Genomic DNA, 12,196 nt, shown 5'->3' with positions numbered 1-12,196 from the left:
TGCCCATTTTTGCATCACAGACCTCCCATTGCTTGGCTGCGACCTGCATAAATAAATATATATATATATATTACGATTCTCTTGCAAAAAAATGATGCATACAGCAGGTAGCAGGATCTTGCTAACCTGGTTGGGTTTTGTTCTTATTTGGCTGGAAGACCACCAGAAAATCCCACGGCTGTATTCTAGCCTAGGATTACTTCCATATTGCTGTTTAAAAAAGCACTAGGAGCTCTTCATGAAGTTACTGGAAGTTAAGTTTAAAGAGTAAATCTTTTTACCCTTGAAACAGTCACCAGTGGAGACATCTGTATGAATGTAAAAACAACAACAACCCCTAATGCAGACTTAAACGTATTTGGACTGATAATCATGACCTGCAATTTTGGATGATGGTTGCTGCATCTGTCTTGCTTTGTGATGATTTTGGAAACTATACCTAGTAAGGGTCCCTACTTGGGGTAACCAGTGCAAAAGAACCCCATCCCCACCCCCACCCCCACCCCCCTCCCCCGTCGATGGGGTAGGAAAGCAAACCTTGCTTCGCAGAGAGCAGATTTCTGCCTCTGGAGCACAGAATCTTCTTTTGTTTTCCTAGATAAATGGGACAGTTTTATAAAAGAAACCGAAGATATCAACACCCTGAGGGAATGTGTGCAAATTCTGTTTAACAGTCGATATGGTGAGTGGGTGTGAAATTTCTGTTTATCATCTGTGGTGCTTGTGGCTTGCATATAATTACGAAGCAATTTTAAGGTTTTTTTTTCTCTCTCTCTTGATCCCAAGCTTTTTAAAATGAAACCTCTAGTTGCTGTTATCGCAATAGATGGCTTGTGTTACATATCCCTTCCTTAATTCTTTCTCGGTAAGGTGGTGGTATTTTTTGGGTGCTACAGCTTTTAAGTTCGGGGGGGGGAGGGGCTCCATTTGAAAAGTCAACTTTTATCAATGTCTAAATTGGCCTTTCTCAATGGCAAACCTTGTGGAAGCTGAAACGGTAAGGATGTTATTTATGAGGGTAGCAGTTATATCTGTGGCAGAAAACCAGTAGTCGTCCAGATGTTATTGGATTGCCACTCCAATTCCTGGTCAGTGCTGGGAGGGACTGATGGGAACTGGTTCCCAACAGAAAACAGAAGACCACAGGATCCCTGTTATGTGAATATAACAAGGAGTGCTTGGTCTTCTATAAATAACTTTACCATGATGATAGTTGCTCCTTTTGAAAATACATCGGCAGTTCTTGTTTTATCCACACCCTATGGAAGTAGCTTGTGGTAAATTGGGTTTTTGAATCTATAACTTGCCAGTTTTAGGAAAGACCCTAATTGCTATGATGTTCTTTCTGCCACTAAGATGGCATCATCCATCATGATAATCTTCATGGTTACCTTCTGAATTATGTGAATTTTTTGTAAATATTTCTCTTGTCTCTTAGCTCTTGCTCTCTTCCTCCTCTCCTTCCCCCCCCCCTTCCCCCTTCTCTTCCTTCCTTCCATCCCTTCTCCTTCTTCCCCTTCTCTTGCTTTTTTTCCTCTGGTATTTTGATTTTTAAAGATTTGTGCTGGGTTAAACATTAAAAGATAAATAGGAAGAATTGCTTTGGGATAGCACCAATGATTCATGTTTTTTTTGTATAAAGCGCACTGTATATACAGCAATAAAAATATTCACTTTCAATAAAGGTCAAGCATTAATTTGTAGGTAGCTCAACACAATTATGCCCACTTTTAAAATTGGATTGCTGAGGCTACGAAACTGGGATAGACCTAAGATGGGAAGATTATTTAAATTTGGAATGTTCTCATATATCACTTAATCTCTGAAATACTATGGCGAAAGTAGGCAAGATTTATGCAATTTACGTGATGGTGGAGCCAATGACCACATGGGGAAGAGCAATTTTGGAGTTAAAGTTAAAGGTTTATTTGAGAAGTCTATTGTCAGCATTCCAGAATCCCCCCTCCCCCCAAGTAAAAAACTCCAAAGCAAGCATCTTTCAAAGTTCCATTTACTAGGATAGGTAAACTGGCACATCTGGGGAAACCCAAATCTGAGAGGTCCGGGTTTTCCCTCAGTAAATAAAAACCCCCGAAACCATCCACTCACTCCTCAGTCGATCCAATCACCATCCGTTCCATCTCGAGACAGCACTCCGACCACTCCTTCTCCAGATGCAGGACCTTGACCGACAGGAAGAATGCTATTATGTCTAAAGACAGCCCCTCTACTAAATCCCCCCTCCTACTTTCCCACAAAGTGGCAGCACAGAAGCTTCCGGCCTAATATGGCTTTCAAAGCTGACATCTATGTTATTTTGCATCTAAATTAGCAAGAGAGTTCCGCCCACCCACCCTGTTCTTCTTAGCAATTTCCTGTTGAAATTCAAGTGCACCATTTCTGTCAGATTGGGCTGGAAATGAAAAATAATCACATGCAGATTATGGATTCTATACAACTACATTCTGCATGAATGATACTACTTTAAAAAAAATTGTTTTCAAGGGGGTTCTGATTTGTTTGGAGTCTTATTTTTATGTTGAATGGTTTCAAAGGGGCCAATATCTCATCATAATAACCATTGCCATCATCATGATCTAATACATTTATATGTTGCCCGAATCCCAGTAACCCTGGGTAGTTGTGATCCTGGGATCGGTGGTCAAGGCCTATTCGAAAACTGCGCTCACCTCCGTATGGACCATAAGCTGCCTGTGCAGTTAAAACTGTATATTAGCTTAGATATCAAAGGCAGAACTGGGGAATACACAAGAACTAAGCTAAGTAAATCTAGCCATTCTAGCTTGTTAATAATTGCTTTTAGTTTATCACGATAGGTAAAACTGCTGTGGTTTATTCAGTAAATAATTAAATAATAGCTTAAGCAATGTTTGAAGACAGTCAGTGACTGGGTTTGCATAACATACTTACCCTGAATTATCTCGTTTTCTGGGCATATCCAAATCACTGAATCATTAAATTAAGCAGTGGGTTTGTACAGTACATTAAGCCATGAAGAGCCAAGATTAAAAATAAGCAAGCACAGATGCTTATGTCTTCAACTGAACCAGGCTGAATGCAAACAGCCAACATACCTCTCAATTTCAGCCACTGGGGAACATGGACAAGTGGATGTCAGGTTTGAGGGCATTCCAGAGAAACGGAGGGGTCAATTTTGTGACACGGAAGACTGGATTGTAGAGGCCTTTGGTCTAATCCAGTGGGGTTTGTCTTATGTTCTTATTCTTCTGCCTGTTCTTATATTAAAGATTCTATGTTCTACCATGTTCAGCTGAAGCCTTGGGGCTGGATCACATGGTCCCTGTCCCGTACCGGAAAATTGCCTGTGATCCGGAAGCAGTAGAGATCATTGGAATTCCGGACAAAATCCCCTTCAAGAGGCCCTGCACCTACGGGGTCCCCAAGCTCAAGCGGATCTTGGAAGAAAGGCACAATATCCACTTCGTGATCAAAAGGTACTTCACTGCTTCAGCATCTCATAAGTGGATGCTGGAAGGAACCGCGAAGTTTGGGACCTTCCATTCTAATCAGGAGCACCTCTGGAGGTCAAAAAACGATATTATCTCTATCCATTTTGACACCCACACACTTCTGATTCTACTGGAAGTAAGGCTTTGTAAATGGATCTAGCATTTCTCCAACTTTATTTTCTTGAGGCACATTTCAGAATTTATCAGGGCTCACCCAAAAAAGGCAATACCAGTTTTTATTATGGTAGAAAAACATGCTCAATTTGTGGTCCCACAAATCCGTGAATCAGCAACCGGGATTCAGGATCTTATTTATCTATTATCGACACGACAAATTTTAAAAATCGCTTTCTAAATAACCATCAAGAAGCTCAGTTCTCTTTCCATGTGAAGAGCAATAAAAATGTCTATGTCATCCTGGTAAGCTTGTGACATGAATCACCGATTGGAGGGTGGTAATGTTTATCCCCCTATCAATTTCAGACGGATGCTTTTTATTGTTATTTTTCCCCTTCTTTGCACCTGAATTATTTTTCCTTCCTTTACAGGATGTTTGATGAAAGAATTTTTACAGGTATGTCAGACATTTCCCCCAAAGATCCTGTCAAATAGAATGCAGCTAGACATTTTGAAGCTTTTTCCTTCCCTGAATTTCAAAAAGATGTATTAACTACTACTATCTATACTAGAGGAGGGAATTCTTCCTGTTGACACTGAAATGTGATTTAGTTTGAGTTGTAGCAAATGACCCTAGACCGGAGTAGCTTGTGTTAAAGCTTACTAACTGTACCTGTGGTTTGTTGTAAGCAGTCAGCTTTATAACCCAAGGCCTGAATCTGTCTCATTTAGTAATTAAAAATGGATAATATAATTATTCACAGTTTTTCAGAATTGATTGCTTAGCTGAAATGCTGTCCACCCATGGCTGAATTGGAAGAAAACAATACTGAGATGAACAAATTGAAAGGAATTGAGATGTCACTGTTGCCAATCCCTATCTTGACTTCATTGTCCCTGTTCCCAGTCATTACCAGTCACCTGATTTCCCTCCAAGGAAACAGGTGATGGGGAGGAAACAGAGATTGCCTTTCAGTGGTGGTAGAATAAAAAAATATATATAGTTTTTAACACAAACACCTAAGAATGACTTACTGGATTTTTTGTGTGTGTCTTATACACCGAATATAGCCCCGCCCACCCACTGGCCCCCACCCTTTGGCCTCTGCCTCCCAGCAATTTATGTCCTTGCAGCTAGAAGAAACAGCCCATTTCAGCTTCAGCATAGCCTAATTAGCACAAGTTGATTGTCCATTGGATGGGCCTCCTGACTCTCAGCTGTTTCAGGCTGCAGGGATTGCCACTGCCTATTGCTGCGCAGGCCTCTGCTGCTTGCTGCAAGGAGGTAAGTTGCTGGGAGCAGATTTTTTTTTCCTTGTGCTAATCAAACTATAATGAAAATGAAAGTAAAGCGGGCTATTTGCTGTTTGCTGCAACAAGGCAAAATTGCTGGGAGGTAGAGGCAGAGCAGAGGCAGATTCCTTTTTCTTGTTTTCCTCATCAAAAATGGTAGGTGCGTCTTATACTCTGAAAAATACGGTAAGCTTGACTCAACATCTAGACTGGGAATGAGTTGGTGGTAACATCATGAGGTCACAGTAAAAAAGAGGTCTTCTCAGACTAGGTTGGTGGTCTTGGTTAGGTTGGAAGAGCGAAACCTTTGGTCAGAAATGAATATGAAATCTTCCAAACTTGGCCAAGTAAGGGAAAACTAAAAGTTGTACATGAACTCAAGACTTGTTTTGACTCAACATTGTAACAGTGCTTGATGATATTCTGCTAGGAATAAACTAGTGCAGAACAGGTGAGACATCTTAATGTCTCTATCTTCTGACCCAAATACCAGATATGATTCTTCTGCTCTATAGAGCAATTCTGGAAAGTAAATGGAATTTTCAGAGCCTCCCCTGAGTGTGATAAGCTTTCAAACCCATTGGAAAAGATTTGGGCCTTTTTCTTTTAATGAGAAGTAGATGCCCAAATTTCTCTCCCAAAGGCCTATGAAACAGTTTTCATTATAAACTCTACCAATAATGAAAGCATCTTCCACAAATGGCAAATTGGAAGAGATGAAATTATGCTGTGACATTAGCACTGATTGATTAATTATGTGCCATCAAATCAGTGTTGACTCATAGTGATCACATAGTTTTTCCCCAGAGCAAATGTATTCCAGTGTTGTCCTTTACATCTTCTAATGATGGATATCTTCTCATCATTCTTCTCATATTGTTCCCATCACCCATCTCCTTCCACTTATGACTGTATGATTGTATGACTGTAACTTTGTTGCTTGTATGCTTACGATTTATATTGATATTGATTGTTTCCTGATTGCTGATTTGTACCCTATGACTATCATTGTGTTGTACCTTAGAATTCTTGATGAAAGTATCCTTTCTTTTATGTACACTGAGAGCATATGCACCAAAGACAAATTCCTTGTTTGTCCAATCACACTTGGCCAATAAAGAATTCTATTCTGTTCTATTGGTTTTAAGAAGTTCTTAAGGGGAACATTTTTCTTTCTTTCTCCAGAAGATGTCATTTCTTTGGAATAACCTGCTGGGTCATAGAACTGTAGAGTTGGAAGTTACCTTAGTGATCCCTTGTTCAGAGCAGCCTCCATGAATACATTTTTGATATATAAAGAGCTGAGGTGGCGCAGTGGTTAGAATGCACTACTGCAGGCTACTTCTGCTGACCTCAATTTGGCAGTTCAAATCTCACCAGGCTGAAGTTTGACTCAGCCTTCCATCTTTCCGAGGTTGGTAAAATGAGGACCCAGATTATTGGGGGCAATATTCTAACTCTGTAGACTACTTAGAGAGGACTATAAAGCACTGTGAAGCAGTATATAAGTCTAAGTGCTGTTATTATATGACCATCCACTTCCATTCTTCATGTTGCTGATGGATGCCCAAGGGGCAAAACTTTCTAAGGGCTGATGCCTTGTTAGGTGTTTTAGACCAGGGATCCCCAGCCCCCGAGCCGCAGCCCACTACCAAGCCATGGCCCATTTGGAACCGGGCTGTGTGAGTGGCTGGCTGACCCACACGTGTTTGCGCAGCTTGACTTGTGCGAGTGGTGGGCCACCATGGGGCGGTTCCTCTCTTCCCCTGCCCCATTGGGCTGCCAAGCCGTAAAGCTTGGGGAACGCTGTTTTAGATCATACAGTCCTTCTTCTTTCAAAATTGGGCAACAGCAAAATATCTTTCTTTTTCTTTCCCCATGCTGCCCAATCCTCACCATCAGGAAATAAATTTACCAAAGATGCAACCAAGATTGAGCCATCAAGCCCCTCTGGGGAAGTCTCCCCTGAACCACATAGAATGGCATTTCTTGATTTAGCAGGGACTTCTCAAGCTAATCACAGGTAAGCTATTTTTATCTTGTTTAAATGATGGCGCCTGAAGACCATGGTGTATTATTGCTAGGATATGTAGCTGATAATACTGGCTCTGAACATGGAGGTTATATTTTAGTTAATATAGCTGGTATTTATTTATACAATTCTTCCATGATTACATTATTTTTTAAAACCAAATAGTTCAGCAGCCATCATGATATATTGGGACAAGAGTTCCCTACTTTGATTACACTGTGTTAAGAAATATATCAAGCCATTATATGGAAAGTAATTGGGATTCCAGTGACTTTATTAAAAGCATGAACTGTAAAGCCACAAATACTTGTTATTTGATTAAATGTGTTCTTTTTTTGTTGTCCTATACCAGTGTTTCTTAGAAAAATCTTTGAAGGTGATACTGTCACCATCTTGTTTTTTTCTATGTTCAGGTTGTTTTCCCAGGCAGTCACTAGATGGCAGCAGTTACAACCTCTTTGCTGCCCTCTAATGGTCGTATTGTCAGTTTTTAGATTTGGCAGCCTTGTTTTTGATAAGATCAAGAAAAGAATTACACTAGCTTCGGGATGGTTTGGACCAAGATTGCGGTGATACGGGTGATACGGCTGAGGGCGGTCTTGGTGACATTGTATGGGATGAGTTTGACCCTGTCGCTCCCGAGGACATGGACAGGTTGTTGGGGAGGCTAAATGCCACCACATGTTTACTGGACCCGTGCCCCTCCTGGTTGGTGCTGGCCACGCAGGAGGTGACACGAGGCTGGCTCCAGGCGATTACGAGCGCTTCTTTGGTGGAGGGAGTCTTTCCGGCCGCCTTGAAAGAGGCGGTGGTGAGGCCCCTCCTCAAGAAGCCTTCCTGACCCGCTGTTTTAGGTAATTATCGTCCGGTCTCCAACCCGCTCATGCGAAGGTTGTAGAGAGTATGGTGGCATATCAGTTTCCTTGCACCTGGATGAAACTGTCTATCTAGACCTGCTCCAGTCCGGTTTCCGACCCGGTTACAGCACGGAGACGGCTTTGGTCGCGTTGGTGGATGATCTCTGGAGGGCCAGGGATAGGGTTGTTCCTCTGCCCTGGTCCTATTAGACCTCTCAGCGGCTTTCGATACCATCGACCATGGTATCCTGCTGCGCCGATTGGAGGATTGGGAGTGGAGGCACCGCTTATCGGTGGTTCTCCTCCTATCTCTCCGACCGTCGCAGTCGGTGTTGACAGGGGGCAGAGGTCGGCCCGAGGCGCCTCACTTGTGGGGTGCCGCAGGGGTCGATTCTCTCGCCCCTTCTGTTTAACATCTACATGAAGCCGCTGGGTGAGATCATCAGTGGTTTCGGTGTGAAGTACCAGCTGTATGCGGATGACACCCAGCTGTACTTTTCTACACCGGACCACCCCAACGGTTATCAAGTGCTGTCCCGTGTCTGGAGGCCGACGGGTCTGGATGGGGAGAAACAGGCTCAAGCTCAATCCCTCCAAGACAGAGTGGCTGTGGATGCCGGCATCCCGGTACAGTCAGCTAAATCCGCGGCTGACCATCGGTGGCGAGTCACTGGCCCCGATGGAGAGGGTGCGCAACTTAGGCGCCCTCCTGGATGAACGGCTGTCTCTAGAAGATCATTTGACGGCCGTCTCCAGGAGAGCGTTCTACCAGGTTCGCCTGGTGCGCCAGTTGCGCCCCTTTCTGGACCGGGAGGCCCTATGCACGGTCACTCACGCCCTCGTGACGTCTCGCCTGGATTACTGCAACGCCTCACATGGGGCTCCCTTGAAGGGCATCCGGAGGCTACAGTTAGTCCAGAATGCGGCTGCGCGGGTGATAGATGGAGCCTCGTGGCTCCGCATAACACCCATCCTGCGCAGGCTGCACTGGCTACCTGTGGCCTTCCGGTGCGCTTCAAGGTTTTGGTGACCACCTTTAAAGCGCCCATGGCATAGGGCCGGGTTATCTACGGGACCGCCTACTGCGACCAGATACCTCTCACCGACCCGTGCGCTCTCACAGGAGGGACTCCTCAGGGTGCCGTCAGCTAGGCAGTGTCGTCTGGCGACGCCCAGGGGAAGGGCCTTCTCTGTGGGGGCTCCCGCCCTCTGGAACGAGCTCCCCCCAGGACTCCGTCAACTTCCGGACCTTCGTACCTTCCGTCGCGAGCTCAAGACACATTTATTCATCTGTGCAGGACTGGCTTAGATTTTAAATTTTATAGGGGTTTTAAATTGATTTTAATATTTATATTTCTATTTTTAATGATAGGGCATTGGAATAAGTTTTTTAAAGATTATTTTAATTTTGTGTATCGATGTTTTATATGCCTGTGAACCGCCCTGAGTCCTTTGGGAGATAGGGCGGTATATAAATTTAAATAATAAATAAATAAATAATAAATAGATGTTCATCCGTATTACTTAAATTTCAATCTTATTTTTTCCAGAAAGCTGTTTTGTTGATACAATGGTTCAGTGATATGATTAAGTTAAAAGAAAGACATAATTCCATAACCACTGAACGGGGATATTTATATACCTTTATTGCTTTGTCAGTTCTATTGATCTCTCATAAAATAAATCAATTTCACATCTCAGCTTGCCAAGCATAAAGACAAGGTACTGTAGTAAAATAGCTAAAGATTCATTGCAGTTCAGCACAGGAAGTATTCTTCTATCTTTCTTCTTTTGAGAAGGATGTGATGTAAGGATTAAAGAGTTGATATAAATAGGATGATCCTAATTATCCAAATGATCCCATCCTCCAGCCTTGAAAATTTTATTTGACTGACAGATTCCAGATCCAAGGGATACTTAGAAGAATGCAGAATGCAAAAAGAATGCAAAGAATACAACACACTGAGCCAAAGCAAATCTTCAACTTATGACCCAAAATTTATGTTGCTAAGCAAGTTACTTGTTCAATAAGTTTTGCCCCAGTTTACAGCCCTTGTTGCCACAATTGCAGTTGTTAAGTGAATCTGGCTTTCGCAATGACTTTGCTTGTCAGAAGGTCGCAAAAGGGGATCACATGACCCCAGGTTGTTGCAACTGTCATAAGTATGAACCAACTGCCAAGCCTCACATAACCATGGGGATGCTGCAATGATTCTGTGAGAAGTGATCATGTTATTTTCTCAGTGTAACTTCAGACAGTCACTAAATGAATGGTTGTAAGTTGTAATTGGTAAATCACAAAACCTGCTTGATCCTGCTTTTATTTTATTTGCTAGGTCTGACAAATGCCTCATCTCTGGAGACTGTGAACCAGGTAAGTCACCAGCAACCGCTGCTTTGTTCAAGTAATGGTAAGAAGAAGATAGTAGAAATCGTCTGCCTTTGAATATAATATTGAGTTAATTATGTAGTGTTACTGTAGTTTTCATGATTTAATGTCATGAATTATGTACTGTAATCTAATATAGCTGCCGAGTTCACACTTCATATGTCTTTAAACATGTGTGCCTTAGTATATGTATTAAGTCCATTAAGGTAGTAGATAACCAATAAGATATAGTTAAGATTCTCTTTAAAAATGTCAAACATTGGTTTGCTTAGAAAAAAAAGTTCTCATGACTATTATGGAGAAGAATTCTAAAAGTTGGAGCATAGAGGAGTTTCTTGCCCTAGATATACCCTTGATATATACCCTTGCCCAGTGATGAAATCCTCCACAGACTGCCACCGGTTTGCTGCCCGCGCATGCGCAGTGTGTGCCAAACGTGCACTGTGTGCACGCATGCATATTGCACACCAAATGCACTCTGCGCATGCACACATACACAATGTGCACCAAATGTGCGCTTCGCGTGGAAAAAGCAGACTTAAGAAGGTAAATAGAACAGCTGGGGAGGGAGAACAGCCCTGGGTGGCTCAGGCTGTAAGAAGCCTGTTATTAAACACAGCTGCCTGCAATTACTGCAGGTTCAAATCCCACCAGGTCCAAGGTTGACTCAGCCTTCCATCCTTTATAAGGTAGGTAAAATGAGGACCCAGATTGTTGGGGGGGCAATAAGTTGACTTTGTATATAAATATACAAATAGAATGAGACTATTGCCTTACACAATGTAAGCCGCCCTGAGTCTTCGGAGAAGGGCGGGATATAAATGTAAATTAAAAAAAAAACCAGCTGTGCCACGCGATTTAAATTCACTAGAAAGTAGGATTTCCTGCTTTCTAGTGAATATAAATTGTGTGGCACAGCTGATTGTAGGAAATACCAGTTGGGACGAACTGGTAGCTTTTTTTTTTAACTACCGTGCGAACCAGTAGCTTTTATCACTATTCAGCCGAACCGGTGCGAACCAGTAGCATTTCACCCCTGCCCTTGCCCTTTTTGAACTTGATATATGGGTTGGAGTTCCAGATTCAGTTTGTACATGTTCAGGAAGAGGTAAGTAAGGCTCCTAGTAGGAACTATAGGCAGCTTTTGTAAATTGCTATGATCCTAAACCTATGTAAAGCAGCATCTGCATTCTCGTTTCTATAAATCCTTTGTTCAGCACCATGAGGACTAGAATCTTACTTTATTTTTGTAGAGAAGACCTATTAACTCAGTTGCAGAGCATATGTATCAGAGTTCCCTTCAGTAGATGCAACGCTATATACATTTATTTAATAAATAGATATGCTTCTGTACAAAAGATCTATGTTCAATCTTTGGCCTCTCCAAAGTGGACTTGGAAATGCTCCTGTCTGAGATCTTCAGCCTTTATTATAAACTACTTTAGGTGTTTTAAAAATAAGAAGGTATTCAAAGTTGCAAATAAATAAGGGAGACCCAGAAAGAAGAATAAATGGCCCAACTGAGTATTTTTAATTAATGATACTGCTTTAAGTATCACAATAGTAAAGCAGGGAGAAAAAGATGATAAACAATAATTTCTTATTACAGATTTTATGGTTTTATTTATGTAAGCAACACTCTCTTTCTCTCTCTCTCCTTCTCTCTCTCTCTCTCTTCTGTTCTAAATTCTCATTGTTCTTCTGATTTTCTTGATAGGTACCTCAGGGGAACTGGGAGGGATTAAACGCATCAAAATAGAACCAGACGAAGTGGACATAATTCAGATCACTGTTCCAGGTCAGTACATTTCATACAGAACGGTTCCCAAGGCCTTCTCGGCATCTTTTCAGAGTTCTCCAACTTGATTTCTGTTCGATGTTGCTACACACAAATATCTGGAGTTTGTCAGGCTGAGCCCTCAAAAAAAATCTAGGCCGGGAGTTAGCAATTCTCCCCCTCCCCCCCCAGCTCTGGTTCTCAAACCAAATCTGGATTTTTGTGAAATTTTACCATACT

The 12,196-nt window shown here is 42.2% G+C and overlaps 1 protein-coding gene across 3 annotated transcripts in view; it reads left to right on the top strand.

The window, feature by feature from the left end:
* Positions 1 to 12,196, top strand: part of GTF2IRD1 (GTF2I repeat domain containing 1) — a 161,206-nt gene that overhangs the window by 95,821 nt on the left and 53,189 nt on the right. For all 3 annotated transcript variants that reach the window (XM_058164327.1, XM_058164328.1, XM_058164330.1), the window contains exons 8-13: positions 599 to 682; positions 3,293 to 3,476; positions 4,040 to 4,065; positions 6,804 to 6,924; positions 10,127 to 10,164; positions 11,897 to 11,977. In XM_058164327.1, coding sequence (XP_058020310.1) covers positions 599 to 682; positions 3,293 to 3,476; positions 4,040 to 4,065; positions 6,804 to 6,924; positions 10,127 to 10,164; positions 11,897 to 11,977 — 534 coding nt within the window. The remainder of the gene's footprint in view (positions 1 to 598; positions 683 to 3,292; positions 3,477 to 4,039; positions 4,066 to 6,803; positions 6,925 to 10,126; positions 10,165 to 11,896; positions 11,978 to 12,196) is intronic.

Source organism: Ahaetulla prasina, chromosome 1, assembly GCF_028640845.1.
Source record: "Ahaetulla prasina isolate Xishuangbanna chromosome 1, ASM2864084v1, whole genome shotgun sequence".
NCBI classification, from domain to species: domain Eukaryota; kingdom Metazoa; phylum Chordata; class Lepidosauria; order Squamata; family Colubridae; genus Ahaetulla; species Ahaetulla prasina.
The sequence above is the reverse complement of the archived record's forward strand: the minus strand, read 5'-3'. Positions and strand labels throughout refer to the sequence as shown.